General features: G+C 42.1%; 1 protein-coding gene across 1 annotated transcript in view; it reads left to right on the plus strand.

Annotated features, from left to right (window-relative positions):
* FKBP9 (FKBP prolyl isomerase 9) overlaps positions 1–24,780 on the plus strand; it is a 47,881-nt gene that overhangs the window by 16,603 nt on the left and 6,498 nt on the right. Inside the window, exons 5-7 of the mRNA XM_061198651.1 lie at positions 7,029–7,218; positions 11,663–11,808; positions 20,090–20,276. Of these exons, the coding sequence (XP_061054634.1) occupies positions 7,029–7,218; positions 11,663–11,808; positions 20,090–20,276 (523 nt within the window). The remainder of the gene's footprint in view (positions 1–7,028; positions 7,219–11,662; positions 11,809–20,089; positions 20,277–24,780) is intronic.

Here is a 24,780-nt window from a genome sequence, read left to right on the forward strand (position 1 = left end):
CAGAGTCCTGGATTTAGAGTTACTTATTGGTTGATGTTGATCTTTGCAGGAAGAGCTAGTGCCCAATAATCTCTTCATGTGGATTATCGTGTTGCACATATTCAATAAATCCTCTGTTAGGAACATCCATGAAAAGCAATACCATTCTGAAGTGAAATAGAAATGATTTGAGGGCTATTTATGTTTTGGATTGTGGGTGCCGTTTTTTCCCCTCTTATCTCAGCTAACTTTAGTTTTACTTATATCTTGTTTTGGATGCACTTAAAGGATTGAATTTTTGCCTCTTTAAAAAATTGGGGGACTTCCCTGGTGGCGCAGTGGTTAAGAATCTGCCTGCCAGTGCAGGGGACATGGGTTCGAGCCCTGGTCCGGGAAGATCCCACATACCACAGAGCAGCTAAGCCCGTGCGCCACAACTACTGAGCCTGCGCTCTAGAGCCTGCAAGCCACAACTACTGAGCCCGTGTGCCACAACTACTGAAGCCCACGTGCCTAGAGCCTGTGCTGCGCAACAAGAGAAGCCACCGCAATGAGAAGCCCACGCACTGCAACGAAGAGTAGCCCCCACTCGCCGCAACTAGAGAAAGCCCGCACACAGCAACGAAGACCCAACGAGCCAAAAATAAATAAAATAAAATAAATAAATTTATATAAAAAAAAAAATTGGTTGTGAGGGACTCTGGTAGAGCTCACACCAAGGAGTACTTCCCAGAACTTCTGCTGCCAGTATCTTTGTCCCCACAGTAAGCCACAAGCACCCCTTGCCTCTGCAGGAGGCCCTCCAACACTAACAGGGACTCAGATTGATCTCCGAGATGACCCCAAAACTTTAGCAAGACTGAATGATATGAAGGAAAAAACCTATATGTGTGGAACAAGGACAGAAACTAGCAAAAGAGCCGTGTGGTTGACAGGGTCTTGGTGCTCCAGCCAGGTGTCAGGCCTGAGCCTCTGAGGTGGGAGAGCCAAGTTCAGGACATTGGATCACCAGAGCCCTCCAGGCCCCACGTAATATCAATCGGCAAGAGCTCTCCCAGAGATCTCCATCTCAACGCTAAGACCCAGCTCTACTCAACGACCAGCAAGCTACAGTGCTGGACACCCCATGCCAAACAACTAGAAAGACAGGACCACAACCCCACCCATTAGCAGAGAGGCTGCCTAAATCATAATAAGTTCACAGACACCTCAAAACACACCACCGGATGTGGTCCTGCCCACCAGAAAGACAAGATCCAGACTTATCCACCAGAACACAGGCACCAGTCCCCTCCACCAGGAAGCCTCACAACCCAGTGAACCAACCTCACCCACTGGGGACAGACACCAAAAACAACAGGAACTACGAACCTGCAGCCTGCAAAAAGGAGACCCCAAACACAGTAAGTGAAGCAAAATGAGAAGACAGAGAAATACGCAGCAGATGAAGGAGCAAAGTAAAAACCCATTAGACCAAACAAATGAAAAGGAAATATGCAGTCTACCTGAAAAAAATTCAGAGTAATGATAGTAAAGATGATCCAAAATCTTGGAAATAGAATGGAGAAAATACAAGAAACATTTAACAAAGACCTAGAAGAACTAAAGAGCAAACAATGACGAACAACACAATAAATGAAATTAGAAATTCTCTAGAGGGAATCAATTGCAGAATAACTGAGGCAGAAGAACAGATAAGTGACCTGGAAGATAAAATAGTGGAAATAACTACTGCAGAGCACAATAAAGAAAAAAGAATGAAAAGAATTGAGGACAGTCTCAGAGACCTCTGGGACAAGATTAAGCACACAAACATTCAAATTATAGGGGTCCTAGAAGAAGAAGAGAAAAAGAAAGGGACTGAGAAAATATTTGAAGAGATTATAGTTGAAAACTTCCCTAACATGGGAAAGGAAATAGTCAATCAACTCCAGGAAGCACAGAGAGTCCCATACAGGATAAATCCAAGGAGAAACATGCCAAGACACATATTAATCAAACTATCAAACATTAAATACAAAGAAAAAATATTAAAAGCAGCAAGGGAAAAGCAACAAATAACATAAAGGGAATCCCCATAAGCTTAACAGCTGATCTTTCAGCAGAAACTCTGCAAGCCAGAAGGGAGTGGCAGGACATATTTAAAGTGATGAAAGGGAAAAACCTACAACCAAGATTACTCTACCCAGCAAAGATCTCATTCAGATTCGATGGAGAAATTAAAACCTTTACAGACAAGCAAAAGTTAAGAGTATTCAGCACCACCAAACCAGCTTTACAAAAAATGCTGAAGGAACTTCTCTAGGCAGGAAACACAAGAGAAGGAAAAGACCTACAAAAACAAACCCAAAACAATTAAGCAAATGGTAATGGGAACATACATATTGATAATTACCTTAAATGTAAATGGATTAAATGCTCCAACCAAAAGACACAGACTGGCTGAATGGATACAAAAACAAGACCCGTATATATGCTGTCTGCAAGAGACCCACTTCTGACCTAGGGACACATACAGACTGAAAGTGAGGGGATGGAAAAAGATATTCCATGCAAATGGAAATCAAAAGAAAGCTGGAGAAGCAATTCTCATATCAGACAAAATAGACTTTAAAATAAAGACTATTACAAGAGACAGAGAAGGACACTACATAATGATCAAGTGATCGATCCAAGAAGAAGATATAACAATTGTAAATATTTATGCACCCAACATAGGAGCACCTCAATATATAAGGCAAATGCTAACAGCCATAAAAGGGGAAATCGACAGTAACATAATTATAGTAGGGGACTTTAACACCCCACTTTCACCAATGGACAGATCATCCAAATGAAAATAAATAAGGAAACACAAGCTTTAAATGACACATTAAACAAGATGGACTTAATTGATATTTATAGGACATTCCATCCAAAAACAACAGAATACATTTTCTTCTCAGTGCTCATGGAACATTCTCCAGGATAGATCATATCTTGGGTCACAAATCAAGCCTTGGTAAATTTAAGAAAATTGAAATTGTATCGAGTATCTTTTCCGACCACAACGCTATGAGACTAGATATCAGTTACAAGAAAAAAACTGAAAAAAATACAAACAAATGGAGGCTAAATAACATGCTACTGAATAACCAAGAGATCACTGAAGAAATCAAAGAGGAAATCAAAAAATACATAGAAACAGATGACAATGAACACACGACAACCCAAAACCTATGAGACGCAGCAAAAGCAATTCTAAGAGGGACGTTTATAGCAATACAATCCTACCTCAAGAAACAAGAAACATCTCAAAAAAATAACCTAACCTTACACCTAAAGCAATTAGAGAAAGAAGAACACACAAAAAAACCCAAAGTTAGCAGAAGGAAAGAAATCATAAAGATCAGATCAGAAATAAATGAAAAAGAAATGAAGGAAACAATAGCAAAGATCATAAAACTAAAAGCTAGTTCTTTGAGAAGATAAACAAAATTGATAAACCATTAGCCAGACTCATCAAGAAAAAAAGGGAGAAGACTCAAATCAACAGGATTAGAAATGAAAAAGGAGAAGCAACAACTGACACTGCAGAAATAGAAAGGATCATGAGAGATTACTACAAGCAACTCTATGCCAATAAAATGGACAACCTGGAAGAAATGGCCAAATTCTTAGAAAAGCACAACCTTCCAAGACTGAATCAGGAAGAAATAGAAAATATAAACAGACCAATCACAAGCACTGAAATTGAGACTCTGATTAAAAATCTTCCAACAAGCAAAAGCCCAGGACCAGATGGCTTCACAGGCGAATTCTATCAAACACTTAGAGAAGAGCTAACACCTATCCTTCTCAAACTCTTCCAAAAGATAGCAGAGGGAGGAACACTCCCCAACTCATTCTACGAGGCCACCATCACCCTTATACCAAAACCAGACAAAGATGTCACAAAAAAAGAAAACTACAGGCCAGTATCACTGACGAACATAGATGCAAAAATCCTCAACAAAATCCCAGGAATGCAAGGATTCTTCAATATATGCAAATCAATCAATGTGATACACCATATTAAGAAATTGAAGGATAAAAACCATATGATCATCTCAATAGATGCAGAAAAAGCTTTCAACAAAATTCAACACCCATTTATGATAAAAACCCTCCAGAAAGTAGGCATAGAGGGAACTTATCTCAACATAATAAAGGCCATATATGACAAACCCACAGCCAGCATCATTCTCAATGGTGAAAAACTGAAATTATTTCCACTAAGATCAGGAAGAAGACAAGGTTGCCCACTCTCACCACTATCATTCAACATAGTTTTGGAAGTTTTAGCCACAGCAATCAGAGAAAAAAAAGAAATAAAAGGAATCCAAATTGGAAAAGAAGTAAAACTGTCACTGTTTGCAGATGACATGATACTGTACTTAGAGAATTCTAAAGATGCTACCAGAAAACTAGTAGAGCTAATCAATGAATTTGGTAAAGTAGCAGGATACAAAATTAATGCACAGAAATCTCTTGCATTCCTATACACTAATGATGTAAAATCTGAAATAGAAATTAAGGAAACACTCCCATTTACCATTCCAACAAAAAGAATAAAATACCTAGGAATAAACCTACCTAAGGAGAAAAAAGACCTGTATGCAGAAAACTATAAGACACTGATGAAAGAAATTAAAGATGATACCAACAGATGGAGAGATATACCATGTTCTTGGATTGGAAGAATAAATATTGTGAAAATGACTCTACTACCCAAAGCAATCTACAGATTCAATGCAATCCCTATCAAACTACCACTGGCATTTTTCACAGAACTAGAACAAAAAATTTCACAATTTGTATGGAAACACAAAAGACCCCAAGTAGCCAAAGCAATCTTGTGAAAAAAAAAAACAGAGCTGGAGGAATCAGGATCCCTGACTTCAGACTATACTACAAAGCTACAGTAATCAAGACAGGATGGTACTGGCACAAACACAGAAATATAGATCAATGGAACAGGATAGAAAGCCCAGAGATAAACCCACGCACCTATGGTCACCTTATTTTTGATAAAGGAGGCAAGAATATCCAATGGAGAAAAGACAGCCTCTTCAGTAAGTGATGCTGGGAAAACTGGACAGGTACATGTAAAAGAATGAAATTAGAACACTCCCTAACACCATACACAAAAATAAACTCAAAATGGATTAAAACGTAAATGTAAGGCCAGACACTATAGAACTGTTAGAGGAAAACATAGGCAGAACACTCTATGACATAAATCATAGCAAGATCCTTTTTGACCCACCTCCTAGAGAAATGGAAATAAAAACAAAAATAAACAAATGGGACCCAATGAAACTTAAAAACTTTTGCGCAGCAAAAGAAACCATGAACAAAATGAAAAGAGAACCCTCAGAATGGGAGAAAATATTTGCAAATGAAGCAACTGACAAAGGATTAATCTCCAAAATATACAAGCAGCTCAGGCAGCTCAATATCAAAAAAACAAACAACCCAATCCAAAAATGGGCAGAAGACCTCAATAGACATTTGTCCAAAGAAGATATACAGATTGCCAACAAACACATGAAAGGATGCTCAACATCAATAATCATTAGAGAAATGCAAATCAAAAGTACAATGAGGTATCACCTCACACCAATCAGAATGGCCATCATCAAAAAATCTACAAACAATAAATGCTGCAGAGGGTGTGGAGAAAAGGGAACCCTCCTGCACTGTTGGTGGGAATGTAAATTGATACAGCCACTATGGAGAACAGTATGGAGGTTCCTTAAAAAACTAAAAATAGAACTACCACACGACCCAGCAATCCCACTACTGGGCATATACCCTGAGAAAACCATAATTCAAAAAGAGTCATGTACCACAATGTTCATTGCAGCTCTATTTACAATAGCCAGGGCATGGAAGCAACCTAAGTGTCCATCGACAGATGCATGGATAAAGAAGATGTGGCACATATATACAATGGAATATTACTCAGCCATAAAAAGAAACGAACCTGAGTTATTTGTAGTGAGGTGGATGGACCTAGAGTCTGTCCTACAGAGTGAAGTAAGTTAGAAGGAGAAAAACAAATACCATATGCTAACACATATATATAGAATCAAAAAAAAAAAATGGTTCTGAAGAACCTAGGGGCAGGACAGGAATAAAGACTCAGATGTAGAGAATGGACTTGAGGATACGTGGAGGGGGAAGGGTAAGCTGAGACGAAATGAGAGAGTGGCATGGACATATATACACTACCAAATGTAAAATAGATAGCTAGTGGGAAGCAGCCACATAGCACAGGGAGATCAGCTTGGTGCTTTGTGACCACCTAGAGGGGTGGGATATGGAGGGTGGGAGGGAGACACAAGAGGGAGGGGATATGAGGATATATGTATGCATATGGCTGATTCAATTTGTTATACAGCAGAAACTAACACAACATTGTAAAGAAATTATACTCCAATAATGATCTATTAAAAAAATATATATATATATATGTATAACTGAATCACTTTGCTGTACTGGAGAAATTAACACAACATTGTAAAACAACTATACTCAATAAAATAAATTTTTAAAAAATTGTCTGTGAGTTTCAAAGAACAAGTCTATGTAGTGTTCTCCAGAACCAGATCCAAGCTTTGGAATGTCTGTGATTTGCATCTGTATACAAACAGAAACCCACAGAGGTATGTATTAGGGTTTGCATGTGGGTATATAACCACTCACACAGAGCCTTGATTTGCAAGCACAAGCATAGAAAATGTGGTCACAGTATTCTCCATGTCATTATTATCGGTTTGCTCCTTTTTCTGAGGAAGTCAGGCTTCAAATTATACCTGCCAGCCTTCGGTTGGACACCATGGTGAGACAGCACGGTTAGACACCGTGGGGGACCACTCAAGATGTGGAAGAACATTTGTTTCCTTGGCTCGGAAACTTCAAGGAATGTGTAACACCAACGCAGTGGGTGTTGAATTGTAGTTAAAGTACTGATACTTCCTAAATCTTGTGTCCTGATTTCATCATCTTCCTTCATTCCACTCTAGGGAAAGACATTCCTGGACAGGCATCTCTGGTGTTTGATGTTGCATTATTGGACCTCCATAACCCCAAGGATGGCATTTCCATTGAGAATAAGGTAGTACCTGAAAACTGTGAGCGGCAAAGTCAAAGGGGGGACTTTCTCAGGTATCATTACAACGGCACACTTCTGGACGGCACATTCTTTGATTCCAGGTAAGCAAACAACAGGGTCCTTCACTTACCAGAACCTCTTATTAAATATAGTTTATAGCTTGTCAGTGCTGATTTTGAGTTAGTATTTTCATCTCCAGTATAGGTTTCCATTTTCTGATACTGAATTCCTTCAGAGGTTGTTAGAACAGTCTCCTTGGGGCCTGTGGGAGATGGGTCTGCAGGAAAGCAGGAGAGCTCACCCTAGACTCCCACCATCCATCTAGACTGTGCTTAGGTATCCAAGTATAAACCCAACCCTGGGGTCCAAGGTGGGAAGTGACCAGAAGGCAGGTCCAGGCGGTAGGATGCGAAGAGAACAGACTTGGTGCTGGGAGACCTGGATTCCAGTCCCTGTGTGTGGTGCACTAGGTGTGTGACTTTGGATAGCATTTGACCTCCCTGAGCTTCAGTTTTTTCCCTGTTGTTAGCACCTTTCTCAAAGAGATGGTTAGATTAAAGAGAGAAGGTAGGCAGAAGCACTTTGCAAACTTTAATGGCTTATCTGCTGCAGGGACTGTTTGGATGCTGGGCGGAGGCTAATTACTGAGCCTGTTGTTATTCAAAGCTTTCTTTTGTTTATCAGGCTTAGCCTGCAGTTGTGAGCAGGTAACAGGTGTTTGGTATGTGTTGCTCATTCAAGTGGCATGTGTTGTTTGGATTCCTTTAGCTTCCTATAGAGCAATCAAGTAGTGACAGCAATCTACCTGTTTCTCTGAGGTAAGAGACTTCTCGTTTAATTAGTCACCCAGAAACATTACAGAATTTTTATATGGTATAATTTTATTTGCATAATTCATTCTTCCTACTCCGAGGATCCCTTCTTTTAAATTTTTCATTTGATTTTTTGGAAAAAGGCAATAGTCTCATGGTTCAAAATTAAAACAAAATATGCGTTAAGATACGTTGTACCAACCATCCCTGCCAACCTCACATCCCCCTCCCCCAAGCCACTTAGAGTTAACCACTGTTATTAATAAGTTTCTTCTTTTATTCTTGAAATGTGTGGATTTTTTTCCTAAAGCAGATATAAGCAAATACAATTGTTATATTATTTCCTCCGCTTTATAGTATACAGCATATAGAATACTGTATACATACATATATAACATTATGTATTATATACATATACACATAACATAATGCTACGTACTATATGCACTATTCTACTCCTTGCTTCTTTTTTTTTAATTAATTTATTTTTGGCTGCCTTGGGTCTTCGTTGCTGTGCACGGGCTTTTCTCTAGTTGCGGCGAGCAGGGGCTACTCTTCGTTGCGGTGCGCGGGCTTCTCATTGCGGTGGCTTCTCTTGTTGCTGAGCACAGGCTCTAGGCACGTGGGCTTCAGTAGATGTGGCATGCGGGTTCAGTAGTTGTGGCTCACGGGCTCTAGAGTGCAAGCTCAGTAGTTGTGGTGCATGGGCTTAGTTGCTCCGCGGCATGTGGGATCCTCCCGGACCAGGGCTCGAACCCACGTCCCCTGCATTGGCAGGTGGATTCTTAACCACTGCGCCACCAGTGAAGCCCCTGCTCCTTGCTTTTTTTCACCTTGGAATTTTTCCATATTAATGCGTAGAGAGAAATCATTTTTTATGTCTGTGTAGTGTTTCATTGAGTGAATATACCATATTTATTTAACCATTCCCCATTGATGACATTTGAGTTGTTTTTATTTCTTCTATTAAAAAAAATTGAGAGAGTGTGTGCGTGTGATTACTAAGCTCACATATGAGCTTAGTTCTGTCTTTTATTCCCTGGAATTTTGTTTTTAGCTGAAAAGCCATTTTTCTAGTGGATACCAGATTTCTTTCCATATTAATGGAACCACAGTTTTCTTAGGTTTCAAACAGATTTCCATTTTAGTACACTGGGGTCTAATCCATCCTAAGAGATAAGTAATATTCCATTATACAGATTTGCCTTAATTTAGTAATCAATCCCTATTATTTTCTATCTTTTGATGTTCTAAGTGGGACTGCAATAATTATTTTTGTAGCTAAATCTTAAATAATATGATTGTTTCCTTAGGATAAATTTCTAGAAGAATTTCTAGGTCTAAGGTTATGTGTATTTTTACAGCTTTTGATATAAGTAGCAAGTTGTCCTCAAGGAAGGTTTTACATCACTAAGAGTACCCCATTCCCTGCAAACTCAGCAACATTGAGTATTATTTAAAAATAATCTTTGCCAATTTATAGGAGAAAAATAGAACTTTATAATTGTAATCTGAATTTCTTTGATTGCTATTAAGGTTGAAATTCTTTCAAATGTTTATTTACTATTTGGATATTTTCTTTTGTGATTTACCTGTTTGTGTATTTGCCTGTTTTTATATTGAGGATATTGGTATTTGTCCTTTTCTTATTAATTTAAGATCTCTGTACATTAAAGATATTAACACTTTTATGGTTGCATCTTGTTGAAAGCATATTGCCTGTTTATTTGCATTTTAATTTCGGTTGTTGTGATTTTTGATCTGTTTAAATATAAACCTTTTATGTTGTTAAATACATTCCATTTCTCCTTTATGGCTTCCTTTATTCTTATATAAATTCTTACATATTCTGTCTTGAGTAACTTGCTAAAAAGTCTCTCCCCGCCCCTGGACTTGTTTTTTTTCCCCTAGAGTATATAAATATTCACCTGTATTTTCCTCCTGCTCTTCTAATGGCTTTATTTTTTTATCTTTAAAATATTCTCTATTAGAATTTTTATCTTAAAAAGTATTACGTTCTTGTTGTATAAGTGAAACAATGCAAAGATATTTAATAAAAGGTAATAATTTCACATCAACCCCTTCCATTTTCACCACTCGAAGTAAATATTAAAAAGCTTCTGCAGGCTCTCTCCATGTTTATAAATGCTTTCATGTTTAAATCTTAAATCCATCTGGAATTTATTGTGGTGTTCAGTATGACAGTAAGGATCTAAATGGTTTTTTCCAGATGGTTAGCCAGTTTTTCCAACACCCTTTATTGAATAACTGTATTTTCCTCACTCATTTAAAATCTGACATTGATCATGTACCAAATTCTTGTATATACTTTTGGGTCTTGGTCTAGAATTTTTATCCTTTTCCAGTGATCTAGCTATTCCTGGGCCACAATCATACCTTTAGCTGTTGTAACTTTTTAATTTGTATGATAGAGAATATTCTTTTTCTTTTTAAACATCACTTTTTCCTACTGTGATACATTGATATGGTTCAAAATCCTAAAAGTATAAAAGAATATACAATGAAGAATTTGTCCCCTATCCTTGTCCCTCAGTCACCCAGTTCCCCTCTTCACAGGGAACCAGAGTTATGCATTTCATAGGTCTTCCATACATATACAATGAAATACAGATAATTATGTAGAAAATCTGCTTCCTGGGTGAGGAGAATCATTTGTTACTATCATTTCTTCACGCCCCTTGGCTTTGTGGTCCCTGAGGGGTGTTGAGAAGGAAGAGCCCCTCACAGCTCTGCCTTTTCATCTCCCTGGTCCCACTGCTGACCATCTTCTCTGACACAGTCATCCTTGGGCTGTGTTTGATGAGGTGACAGTGGAACTGACTGGCCCTTTCAGGACAAGCTTTTTGCCACATCTGCTCCAGCTGGGGGTGGGTAATGGGTACAGATCACTGTGGTTCAGAGTTCAGTATCTGAAGTGGCAAATAAAGTTTTATTATTTTATTCTGGAATCATCAGGCTTTGTTTTCTCCAAACTCATAGTAATCAGACTCAGTTGGCAATTAATACAGAGGCTGGATCTCTCCACTGAGTGGAATGCTTGGGGCTCCTACCGGAGGCACTTGGGAAATTCAGGTACTCACTGGGAGGTAGCTTGGTGAGCATGGATTGCAGTAGGGCGAGTTCACTGCAGAGTTAGATTGCTCTCAGTATATATGCTACTTTTCTGGCAATCCGAATATTCATGTCCCACATATACAGATACTCTCCTCTTTAGAGAAATTCTTAGTTTCTTTCTTTCTTTCTTTTTTTTCCTTTTTCGGCTTTCATTTGAAACTTTATGTTAGAGTAATAGAAGACTCTAGAACTTCTAAGTTGTTTCTTTACAAGAGATAACAGAGAAATTCTTAGTTTCTGACAAGGGCCCCCTTGATGCTTTTTTCATTAACCTGACATGGTCAACAAGCGTACAGTCCGATTTACATTAGCTACATTTCTGTGTGATTGCTTCTTGTAACCTGCATCCATTCATAACCTGACCAAACCAGAGGGCTGGAGGGCTCGTTTCTGGGAGCGTTTGTGCAGGCGGCAGCTCCCACGCAGTGTGTGGATCCTTGTTCATCATTTCAGGGGAGCTTGTTTCCTGGCTTGTACTCAGATTCTAGGGTTCACCCTATTCCGGGGTCTGGAGGTCCCTGCGCTCTGTTGCCTCATGGTACCAACTACACTGCTGCTGCGGTATCCCTCGTGACCAAGCTCTTTTCCTCTTTCCCAGCTACTCGCGGAACCGCACCTTTGACACGTACATTGGGCAGGGCTATGTGATTGCTGGGATGGATGAAGGTTTACTCGGCGTTTGCATAGGAGAGAAGCGGAGGATCGTGGTCCCCCCTCACCTGGGGTATGGCGAGGAAGGAAGAGGTGAGCGCTGGCTGCCTTCTAAGGTTAAACTGAGAGGCACTAACTGATGCTTCCACGCTGCTTGGAACCAGGGCCTCTGGCAAAGCATAGAAGCTAAAGTCTAGCTTCAGGCTCGAATACTCAAATAACTCTAGTTTCTAGAGATGCTCTGTCGTTACTCCTTGTTCCCCCTGCCCGTTTTCCTTTTCCTTTTGGAAAATTTAAAACCTACACCGAAGTTGAAAGAACTGTACAGTGAACTCCACTTAGATTCACCAATCGTCAACATCTTGCTATATTTGCTTTATATATATAACTACAGTACATTTTTTCTTTGTTGAGCCATTTGAAAGTAAATTGCAACCCCCCTTTTTTTGTTTTTCGTTTTTATTGAAATATATTTGACATATAACATTGTGTACATTTAAAGTGTACATGTTATTTTGATACATTTATATATTGTAATGTGATTGCCATTGTGGTGATAATTAGCACCTCTATCATGGTACATAATTATCATTTCTTTTTGATGGTTGGAATAATTGATAATTAGCAAGTTTGATGATTATAAGACAATATTGTTGTCTATATTCACTATACTATGCATTAGATTTTGGTTTTTGTTTTTAACAACTTTATCGAGGTATTATTTATATACCATAAAATTCACCCAATTTAAGTATACAATTCCATGACTTTTAGTAAATGTTGTGAGTTGTGCAACTATCACCTTAATCCAGTTTTAGAATATTTGTCACCCAAACAGCAAACTGCTTTTTAAAAATTACACAAATAATATATGTTGACTTTAGAAAAAGAAAATAGAGATCAACAACAACAAAAATCTCCCATAATCTCACCACCCAAGAATAACCATTGTTAATGTGGTAGGTGGAATATCGGCCCCAAAAGATGTCCATGTTCTAATCCCCAGAATTTGTGAATATGTTACTTTACACGGTAAAAGAGACTTTGCAGATGTGATTAAGGTAATGGTTTTGAGATGAGGAGATTATCCTGGATCATCCAGGTGGCCTTGATGTACTTACGAGGATCTTTGCAAGAGGGAAGCAGGAGACCAGAGAGAGGAGAAAATGCTACACTGCTGACTTAGAGGATGGAGGAAAGGGCCACAAGTCAAGGAAGGAGGGTGGGCTTGAGAAGCTGGAAAAAGCAAGGAAACAGATTCTCCTGAAACCTCCAAAAGGAACACATCCCTGCCAATACCTTGAATTTAGACTTTGACTCCAGAGTTATGAGAATAAATTTATGTTGTTTTAAGCCACCAAGCTTGTGGTAATTTGTTATAGCAGCAATAGGAAACTAATATAACCAAGAAGTGACTATCCTTCTATACTTTTGAGTATATGTGAATCTATGTAGATAAAAGGAAATAAACACATATCCATCTACACTATTGACAAAAAATACTACAGTATTTTTTGTCAATAAATACTGACAAAAGTGGGATCATCTATACATATTAGTTTGTAATTTCTCTCTTTACGTAATTTGTTGTGAACAATGTTTTATGCCAACAGGTTGCATAGAATTTTAATGGTTGCATAGTATTCCAAACCATATTTCCTTTATTTTTTTTTTCTCAGATACCATTTTTTGCTAACTTACTTAGGAAGAGTTGATGCAGTATTTATTTTGCTTTTGTGTTCTTTTTGTTGATGAGATTCTGGCTGGCCTGGCTGGCTGTACACATTCATTTCGTTAACCTGCTTCTGACTTCTACTGCTACAGTGGATTTCAGAATTTTCCCAGTAGGATTTGTTTGGAGGACCTAAGAATCACCAGGTTGGTTGGAAACTAGGCTGTACCACGGAGAAACATTTTTTTTCCTGACTTAAATTTCTGATTTATAAAGCCACAACAAATCACAGCTTAAGGTCTTAAGATCATTCAGCAGGCCTTGCTCCATGTTCTGCTTGTCTAGTGTCTTGATGCTCTGTTGTTTTGTATTATGTAAATTTCTACTTCTAGCCAAGTACACGCAGGAATAGACAAATACTTTCAGCATATTCATGTTCCATTTTGCCCTCAGGACTAATTCTTCCTTTCCCTAAAAAGAATATACTGATGGAAAACATTTGCTTAAATTATTTCTCCTTTTGGCTTTCTCACAAGTATGAGACAGTTTTGTAAAGAATTATATAAGGCTCTGGGAAACATTTGAAGTCTCATAAATTTTCTGGGCATGAGGCTACTTCACCCTGAATCATTTGTTCCCATGGGGGAGAGGGGCACCCTGGCAAATAACACCCAGCTGCTCTTGCACAGGGTCTGTTTCTGTCCTATTGATTAGCGAGTGCCCTTGGCCTCCTTGTGGGGTTTGCACAGGACCTAATGCTAATCACGGAGGGACTGACCTTAGAAGGGTGTCAGGACACAGAGGAAGCCTGTGGCTTTCTCACCACATACCACAGGGCCAGGCACATGGTAAGCATTCAGTAAATATTTGTGGAAGGAAGAAATGCTGGACTCTCCGACTTATCAGCATTTCATTTTGTTGCAGCCATTTTCTCTTGCAGGGTTGGTGGAGGGGAGGGGGTAGGCCTTCTGTAAAGGCTCTGGCCCTTTCTGCTGTCTGCTTTGTTCCATGGGGACAGCCCTGAATTTAGAGCGCTTGGATGTTTGCAACCCTGAAGTGGAGAATGGATTCTGCTGCAGGGTTGTGGCAACATCACTTCTTCAGTGGTTTTCTGTTCCCCAACTTCCACATGACCTTTTAAGCACTCTTTTTCAAAAGTGAAGAAAGCTAATATTTTACCCACACTGTGAAGGACTTCTCATGTACGAGCGCATTCAAACCTCAAAACAGTTCTCTGTTAAGATAACGAGGCCCAGAGAGGTTGAGTCATTTGCTAGAGGCCACAATAGCTAATCAGTGATGGAGTTGAACTGCACCCAGGGTTCTTGCTGCCTGTGTCATAGGCGGAGGGGAAGAATGAGTTTCCATTACGCTGTGACTTGTTGATACCCATATATGAAGAACTGAGAACTCCAACCAGAAGTCCCAGAGCTCTCAGAGGAAACCCACACTGCCAAGAGCTGCCGTGTTTCCTTCTGGCCCAGCTGGCCGGCCGCTTTATTTTTTGTCATCTGTGTCTCTTCTTGAGGCGGCTTATCTAGTGGGGAAAATTGATGAATACTTTTCTGCATTGGTTAAGGGTTTTTTCAGAGAGGAGGCTGGTGTCAGGGCCATAATGAAATGTTGGATTATTTTCACCTGTTTGCTGGTGTTGGGGAGGAGATAGTTTCCTCTACCCTTCTAGGCTCTTCTGGCTGGTCTAAGAAATAAATTGATATGAGACAGATTAACAGGAGAAAGTCAAACAAAGTTTAATGACATGTACATATGGGAGAGACCTAGGGAAACTGAGTAACTCACCAAAATGTCTGAAACCCTCACCTTAAACACCACCATTAGCTAAAGACAGAAGAGGATGTTGGGGGTAGTTGTTTCGGACCTGGAGATGGAAAAGCAAATGTTTGGTAAACAAATGTTTACTGGGCCACACAGACATTGGGACACCAAGAGAAATTTTAACTAACAGACTTTGCTAGATTCCTTCCTGTCTACACATCTAGTTCATACCGTAGTTATGTATGGTGACAGCTCCCCCCATGCCCCAACAGGTCTTCTATCTACATTCTTTAGGCAGTTAAGGAGGTAAAAAGAAAGGTTTTCTTATTTTCTTTTTTTTTGAGTCTTTTGGGTCTTGTTTATTTTCAACTTGAAATAATCCACATGTCGAAGAGACATTTTTGGGGTGGCAATTTTACTCCCCTACACTGGTCAGCACTTATTTTTACACTGTATATTCTTTGGAGAAGGCAGAGCCAGATAGAGGGAATGAGGGTGGAAGGGGTGCTGGCTGCCTGGGGCAGGTGGGATCTTATGGCTCGAGGTCTAGTCTGGGTTTTTTGCAGGCCCAGCAACCCCATCTATCTGTCCATCAAAGATTTAGTGAGTGCCAGGCTTCCCTGGTGGCACAGTGGTTAAGAATCCGCCTGCCAAGGCAGGGGACACGGGTTCGAGCCCTGGTCCGGGAAGATCCCACATGCCGCGGAGCAACTAAGCCCGTGTGCCACAACTAGTGAGCCTGCGCTCTAGAGCCCGCGAGCCACAACTACTGAAGTCCGTGCGCCTAGAGCCCGTGCTCCGCAACAAGAGAAGCCACCACAATGAGAAGCCCGCGCACTGCAACGAAGAGTAGCCCCCGCTCGCTGCAACTAGAGAAAGCCCACACGCAGCAACGAAGACCCAACACAGCCAAAAATAATAAATAAATAAAAATAAAATTTATTAAAAAAAAAAATTTATTGAGTGCCTTCATGACCAGGCACTGCCCTAAGGTGTTGGGGATTCAGCAGAGAAAAAGGCAAACTCCCAGCCCACATAGAGCTTACGTTCTTATTGATGCCTCAGTAGATGTGCATTTGTGCCTTAATCAGACACCTGGTAGACTGACTCATGCTGACTTCCTAGGAGCTGACGTAGAACCGGACATTGAATACTTACTTGACAGGGTGTGATTGACCTCTCCACTGATCAGAATACTTGGACCTGGGATCCTGGGGGCCTGAGAAGCTGGGTTAGTTATCAGGAAAGTGCTGGGCAAACTGATATCAGAGCACAGGGGCGTGGGTAGTCCTGGTGCCCTAAGATAGTCCTGCACATGAATGTGCCTTTGAGGGTGTCAATTAAGAAAAAACAAAAAAAAAACCCAACAACAATGTAAGAGCTGTGAGTTCAGTTTTATAGTTTTATTTGGGGCTACTGAGGACTATAGCCTGGGAGATAGCCTCTCAGATGGCTCTGAGGAACTGCTCCAAAGAGGTAAGGGGGATGGCCAGTATATATGTGAATTTGGAGGAAGGGTATGTGCAATAAAGCACACATCTTTTTTTAAAAATTAATTTATTTATTTGTTATTATTTTTGGCTGTGTTGGGCTTCGTTGCTGTGCGTGGGCTTTCTCTAGTTGTGGTGAGTGGGGACTACTCTTCGTTGCGGGGTGTAGGCTTCTCATTGTGGTGGCTTCTCTTGCTGTGGAGCACGGGCTCTAGGCACACAGGCTTTAGTAGTTGTGGCACGTGGGCTCAGTAGTTGTGGCTTGCGGGCTCTAGAGCACAGGCTCAGTAGTTGTGGTGCATGGGCTTAGCTGCTCCACGGCATGTGGGATCTTCCAGGGCCAGGGCTCGAACCCGTGTCTCCTGCATTGGCAGGGAGATTCTTAACCACTGTGCCACCAGGGAAGCCCTAAAGCACACATCTTGGTAGAAGGTAACTGCTAGTCACGGGGAATAGGTATCTCAGTTACTGACTTTAGTGCTTTTCTAAGTGTAGGAAGATGCAAGAGTCTGGGTTCATAAAGTTTTCTCCTGAAAACCTCTAGCTACCTGAAGGCCTGTTCTGCCAGTTTTCCCAGAGCACAGGTACCTTATCCCTGATCTTCCCCCTGAATTTTTTCCAAGGTGTGCTGTGGGTCAGTGACTACAGTGGCTAATGACTGAATTCTTGTAGATCCAGGTGGCAAGCAACATTCACTTAGTTGGTGCTGGGCTGCAAGCCTTGTAGTTGCCCAGCCTCGAAGCTGAAGAAAGAGCCCAGAGACAGCAACAGAGACATCAACCAGTTATTGGGTAAGGGATCTTACAAGTCTGCAGCAAAAGATCCTGGAGTAACACCCCATCGTGAACGGCAGAGAGCAGGCAGAACGTGGCAGGCATCTTCGCTACGTGCGGGGGAGAAGGGGCCACCATTTAAAGGGGGAACTGATGTCAGCTTGGCTCATCAGTTACCAGGGAAACCAGCACCTGGGGCAGGGGGCAAGCATGTAGGCAGTTACTGATTAAGCGCTATGATTAAGAGAATTGGATAGTCATGTGAGTGAAGCAGGGACTGGTCGAGCAGGGGCTGTACAGAGAGCAAGAGAACAGTCCTCTCGAATGGTCCAACCATATAGTTGGCAAGGGGAGGTTAAGTTTGTACCAGTCCAATGCCATCAGGTTCTTGTCCCTTCCTGGGCTCCATCCACACGTTTTCTTCAGAGAGGTTATTGGAGCTGCTCAAGATGCAGCTTTCTTTTCCACCAATCCCCTTCATCACAACCATGGCCTGCACCTTGGTCCTCCTCATGGAGATGAGAGGTGGGGGGTTCCTAAATATCCTCAGCTGCTCGCTTACAGACCATTTAGCACAGCGCTCCTAAAACTTGGCTGCCCTCTAGAAACTCCTGGAAAACCAATGCCTGGTGCCACTGTAGTCCAGCTGTTCTGCAGTGTTGTGGCATATCACAGGCAAGAATCACCTGGAGAGCTTAAAGATCACAGAACCAGAGGTGCTGCATGGGAAAGGACCTGGCCCTTTGTGTTTTCACCAAGTTCTCCAGGACATCCTGATGGTGTCCAAGACCGAGATCACTGCACTAGGTGAGCTACATCTGAATCTCAGAGTGGGGCCCAGGTGATGTTTTTTTCAGATGATCATGATTTTTTCTTTTATTCTGTGAATGTGGTGAATTATATTATTTTTTTATTGTGGTAAAATGCACATATTTACCATTTTAACACTTTTTAAGTTTACAGTTCAGTGCCGTTGAATATATTCACAACGTTGTGTAACTATCACCGCTGTCTCTACCCAGAACTTTTCCATCATCCCCAACACAAACTCCCCATTACCCTCTCCCCCTCCAGCCCTTGGCAACCACCATTCTACTTTCTGTCTCTATGAATTTGCCTATTCCAGGTGCCTCATATAAGTGAAAGCATACAATATTTGTCTTTCTGTGTCTGGTTTCTTTCACTGAGCATAATGTTTTCAAGGTTCGTTCCCAGTTGGTTTTAATGAGCAACCAAGATTGAGAAACCACTTGTCTGGCTCCACAGCCGCTCACCCCCGTTAGTGTGTGCTGTTTCCCGCAAAGAGCTGCCCTTGGCCCTGGTTCCAGGCACCCTCCTATGGCAGTTTGCAATACCTGGTTCCTCTGGGAAAGATCCCGGACCCTGTTAACCACTCACTTCAGCAACTCCCCATCACTAGTGAGTATGAGGCACCTGTGTGCTGCTGTAAAAGCCCAAGCTTCTCTAATTACTACCTCGGTCACTTTGGGCAGCCATCAAAATCTGTGCCTCAGTTTCCTCATCTGTAGGTTGGGAATATAGGATTATAATGAGAATTAAATAAACTAATACATCTAAAGCACTTAGAAGAGTGCCTGGTACCTAACAAGCACCTACCCATTACGTGTGTGATAGATAGACAGCAGCCGAGAAACAGAAGAGTGCATGGTGGGGTGGGGGTGGTGTGATCTGGAGGATGGGGTGTGGGGAGGGGCTGTTGATGTCCACGTAGCGCTACTGAATTCTGTCTATAGCCGTGTTGTTTTCTTGAACAAGTTATATCTGAGTGGTTTTCTTGTCTGTAAAATGCTAATGAAAATATTATACTTCCTTGATTCTAAGTAACACTATTTACAAATTTTTTACATGTAAACTTCTCTGAAATGATCTGGGGGTGTGGTTAACAACTGATACCCCCTGAGAAGCTGTCATTAAATGAATGGATGACCTGCTACTCCTGCATTTATGGTAATATTTACCCAACAAGGTTCCTGCAGGGATTTAATGAGAGAGTGTATGTGAAAAATGCTTTGTAAAGTGTAAAACATTATTCAGATGTGAGATAATGTTTTCAAAAATGGAAAAGAGTAATAATTTTGTAGAACAAACAGGATGTGTTGTAAAGCACTTTGTGAATTGTTAGGTGTAGTATATCTTAAGGGGCATATATGGGCCAAGTTTGGCTAGGTGATTTCCCCTGTGAAGTTTCTGTTGGTTTTGCTTCTGTTGAGCAGTGGTAGGGCACTAAAGTGATTTTCATTCTACAGCTGATTTTCTCATCTCACCTCTTACTTCTAGCAGGAGCGGGGCAAGCCTTAATTTGGTTGAGCTTTAGTTTTCTCATCTGTGATGAACTTAGCCGTAAGTCTTTCAGGTTGAACCATTCCATGGGGCAGTAGTACTGTGTCTTGAATTTTAGTCCAAAGTGTGCTCCTGACTGTGGACCCTGGACAAATCTGTGCCTCAGTTTCCCCATCTATAAAATTGGGTTAGGCTACTTCTAATGGCCCTTCCAGCTTCACTCTTCCAGCATTCCCTAGGATTTCACAGGTGGGTCCCCATGTTCCTCACTGGAGGTCTGTGAGGAATACCTGGTGATACTGGGGAGGCACGTGCGCTGCTGCTTGGAGGGTTCACTCTAATTGCCTTTGTCTGTCCTTTAGGGAACATCCCCGGCTCGGCTGTGCTGGTGTTTGACATCCATGTGATTGACTTTCACAACCCTTCAGACTCCATCAGCATCACCTCCCACTATAAGCCCCCCGACTGTTCAGTGCTGAGTAAGAAGGGGGATTACCTCAAGTATCACTACAACGCCTCACTTCTGGATGGGACCCTGCTGGATTCCACGTAAGGGCAGCCAGGGATGGGTGGGGTGTGAGCCTGGCAGATAACAGTCAGTGTTCCAACAATCCTCCTTTTCTTTTCATCCGGTACTGGTTGAGAGCTTTTATCTTCACGCCCTTTGCACTGAGTATCTCAAGTGTACATCGCTACTCTGGTGCATTGTTCCAAGAGTTCCCTATGAATGGTTTCATCCTGCACCCGTGAAACTGTCTTTCTGAAAAGCAGATCTCATCTTATCCTGCTGTCTTTAAAAATTAACCCACAGATAAAATCTAAACTCCAGAGTCTGGCACATCAGGCTCTCTTGTCAGCTCCGTTCTGCCTCGCCAGTCTCATCTTCTGCTGAGGCCCGTCTTCCGCCTCCCAAGGGTGCCATGTGCAGTGGTGCAGGATGTGCACTGCTTACACCCTTCCTTCTGGCCAGCTTCTGCCCTGGCTTAAATGTATTCCCTTTTCTCAAAATCTTTGCTTAATTCTTAGGAAGAATCAACTGCTCCCATTTCTGTAGTCTCATAGTCTCATAATGTTTTATGTATTACCTACCTTTTAGTTATTTTTGTTTCTATCACTGGTGCTGGTCTGAAAACCTTAGACACCCAACATGTTTATTCATATTATTCCTTACACCTAGCCCAGAGCATAGCGCAAAGGGAGTATTTTATAAATGTTAAGTGATTGAGATGAATCTGAAAATATATTACTAGGAATCAACAGTGTATACTAGTATCATACAAGTAAAAGGAGCTTTCCTTCTTATGTATCTGAATCTTCAGAGGTATCTATAAGCTAATACACTATTCTCTTCTTTGGGAAAGAAACATTTTTGGCCTTTCTTTTCTTAAATTTTATTTAGTTTAGGCTGCATTGGGTCTTTGTTGCTGTGCATGGGCTTTCTCTAGTTGTGGCGAGCGGGGGCTACTCTTTTTTGCAGTGTGCTGGCTTATTGCGGTGGCTTCTTGTTGCGGAGCACAGGCTCTAGGTGCACGGGCTTCAGTAGTTGTGGCTCACGGGCTTATTTGCTCCGTGGCATGTGGGATCTTCCCGGACCAGGGCTCAAACCCATGTCCCCTGCATTGGCAGGCAGATTCTTAACCACTATGCTAACAGGGAAGTCCCTGTTTATTTTATTTGTTTGTTTTTGGCTACATTGGATCTTTGTTGCTATGCGCGGGGTTTCTCTAGTTGTGGTGAGCGGGGGCTACTCTTTGTTGCAGTGTGCGAGCTTCTCATTGTGGTGGCTTCTCTTGTTGTGGAGGACAGGCTCTAGGCATGTGGGCTTCAGTAGTTGTGGTACACGGGCTCAGTAGTTGTGGCTCATGGGCTCAGTAGTTGTGGTACGCGGGCTCAGTAGTTGTGGTGCATGGGCTCAGTAGTTGTGGCTTGTGGGCTCTAGAGCACAGGCTCAGTAGTTGTGGCGCATGGGCTTAGTTGCTCCGCGGCATGTGGGATCTCCCTGGACCAGGGCTCGAACCCCTGTCCCCCGCATTGGCAGGCAGATTCTTAACCATGGCGCCATGCAGGGAAGCCCTCAGTCTTTCTTTATGTCTCCATATAAGTACACCCATTTTTGTATTGAGCCTGACTTAGATTCCCAAGTTTAGTCTTGAGGAGAATGAAGGGCTTCAAATAAATATGTGCTACTGCCTTTATTCTAGATGGGGAGGGTCTTCTCTCCCTCTCACGCGTGCCTCTGCCTTGTGGCTTCAGGTGACAGAGTGTGGCTGGGGAGAGCCAGCGTGCAGAGCCTGAGGGACATACTGCTCAGAGCATTCTCTCTGGTGCTATGAGATCCGGTATCCTCAGGCAGTTAACGTATTTCATCAGATCTAAAATGTGCTGGTTGTTAGAAGCATCATTTTATGTGTCTCAAGAAAGTAAGAATACTGCCAAAAAATAATGAGATGATGTCAATTGTAAGATGTATCCCAGATCAAGAGATATTAAAATGTGAAAAAAATATGCATTATAGAATCAAGGAAATATGTTCTAGGTTCTGGGGCCCAGATTTACAGGGACCTGGCTTACAACAAACCTCTTTGCACTGATGACTAGACAGTGAGGAAGAAGCATGGCTTGTAGTTGTTTTGGGATCAAGTGAGCTTATGCATGGGAAAACTAGGTTAGAACAGTCTGTAAGGCCGATGGCTGGCTGTCATTGCTCTGGCCAACGTTCATATTCTTGTCTGGTGCTCCTATGGCCTTGGAAAGGGAAGTGGGGGTGGGAAATGAACAAAGGAATTTCTTCCCTGGTGAGTTCAGGATACGCTTCTCACGTGGGGTGGGGAGAATCAGTCTTCCTGCTTCTAATGTGTGTTTGGCGGGTGCACAATATTGTTACAGAGCATCTGGGAGCCACGTGATGCTCCTTCCTCTTCTCAGAGACTCCATTCTGAACCACTTGAGTCATTTGTGTCACGTGTAAATCGACACGGAAGAGCAGTGTCTGGGTTTCCCTGCTGGTCTCCGCTGGGTGGAAGCTTCAGAATAATGGGATAATGGGAAGTGTGGCAGGAGACTGCTTACCTGGGTGTGGGAGAGGAGCTCCTTCTGGAAGAGGGGATCTGGTCCCACCCCAAGCCCACATGGGCTCTGTAAACAACGAGGCAGGTGCTGCTATGGTTGCTCGTTCATCAGCGCTAGGAGAATCCATGATGGAGAGGATAGAGGGGAATATGGGTGGAGAGCCAGAGGGGGCAGCCTGCAGGCAGGAAGCAGGAAGCTTGCAATGAATGGGAAGCCGGGAATGCACAGAAGGAATGAGGAGAATGTCTGAGAGAAAAACTGCAAAATAAAAAATAAAAATAAAATGATGACTTGAGGAAAAAGAATTAGCAGGGTTTTCAGAGATGACACATGAAAACAAATTGCTTGCTTGGAGGATTTTTTTTTTTTTAATTTTATTTATTTATTTTTGGCTGTGTTGGGTCTTCATTGCTGTGCGCAGGCTTTCTCTAGTTGCAGTGAGCTGGGGCTACTCTTCATTGCGGTGCGCGGGCTTCTCATTGCGGGGTTCTCTTGCGGAGCACGGGCTCTAGGCGTGCAGGCTTCGGTAGTTGTGGCACGTGGGCTCAGTAGTTGTGGTGCACGGGCTTAGTTGCTCCGCGCCATGTGGGATCTTCCCAGACCAGGGCTCGAACCCGTGTCCCCTGCACTGGCAGGCGGATTCTTAACCACTGTGCCACCAGGGAAGCCCTTGGAGGATTTTTTTTAATGTATGTTGAAACTGGCCTCAGAGAAGAGTAAACATTTGTTATTTGATAACTAAATGAGTTCTCAAATATTCTGTAAGGCTTTGAAACCCAGTAGTCCCACGGGAAGTTCCCCATGGTCCCTGGAGAGAGGCAGTGTGAGGGCGCCTCTGTGCTGCTGACAAAGGAGGGATTGTGTGGGGGGCAGGACAGAGGACGCGCCTGCCCTCCCGCAGGCCTGAGGCCAAGGCATCCTGTGCCAGAACTGGCTTTGTTTCTGCTTCCTCGCAGGTAGGACAAATGCAAACGCAGTTTTAATTTGCTAGCTCCAGAGAACCAGCCTGGCCCTGGGAACCAGCTTGAGGAGGGAAGGAGGCTGCGGCCCTGCAGCCAGGGGAGACTGGGAAGCCTGAGAAGGGGAGGTGACCACAGGGGCAGTCCCTTCCCTGTTGTCACCACTTGGTGATGGACATCAAGGGGGCGCCAAGATATCCAGGAGGCTTTTCTTCCTTGCCATGGAAGAACATTCCCACTGTTTGCCTTTAGGATGTGATAGGAATGCCATCAATTTGGAAATAGATTTACTTTCAGTAGTGAATGAGGTGATTGAGCCAACTTTTATTTGTTTAGATTCCCCTGGGACCTTGGGCATCAAGCATAATTAACACCATGGCCCAAGTTCACAGTTATTTTTCTGGAGTCATAGGCTATTACAGGCACAAGCACTTCACACTCTCAAGGCCATCCGTTTATTGAGCTCTTCATGCTTGCTCTCTGCCGTGCCAAGCATATTATTTACTATTTGGAACCTGTGCAACAGCTGTTATTATCTCCATTTTATAGATGAGGAAAACTGAGACATTATGTTTCCTAGGGTCAAATTAAATTTGACCAGGATTCAAACTCAGGTCTTGCTGAATCCAAATCCCAGGGTCTTAACTACATTATATATTTTTTAAATTCTCATGAAAATTTCTGACTAGCTACAACACTGACTAAAACTTAGAGAAAAATTGCAAGACCAATACAAAGAACTTCCCCCCTACCCCAAACCATTGGTGAGAAGGTTGCCACTATGATGTCTCTTCACCTCTGAAAACTTTAGTGTGTATTTCCAACAAACATGGACATTCTCCTACATAATTCAATTAAAATCAGGAAGTTAATGTTGTTACATTACTTTTAATCCTCAGACCCCACTTAAGTTTTGCCAAATGTCCAATAAGTTCTTTTAAAGCAAAAGGATCCATTCCAGTATGTCCAAAACTCTCGAACTCTCGAACTCCCTTAGTCTTCCTTTGATTTTCACCTTGACACTT

Source organism: Eubalaena glacialis, chromosome 8 (genome assembly GCF_028564815.1).
Source record: "Eubalaena glacialis isolate mEubGla1 chromosome 8, mEubGla1.1.hap2.+ XY, whole genome shotgun sequence".
In the NCBI taxonomy this organism is placed as follows: Eukaryota; Metazoa; Chordata; class Mammalia; order Artiodactyla; family Balaenidae; genus Eubalaena; species Eubalaena glacialis.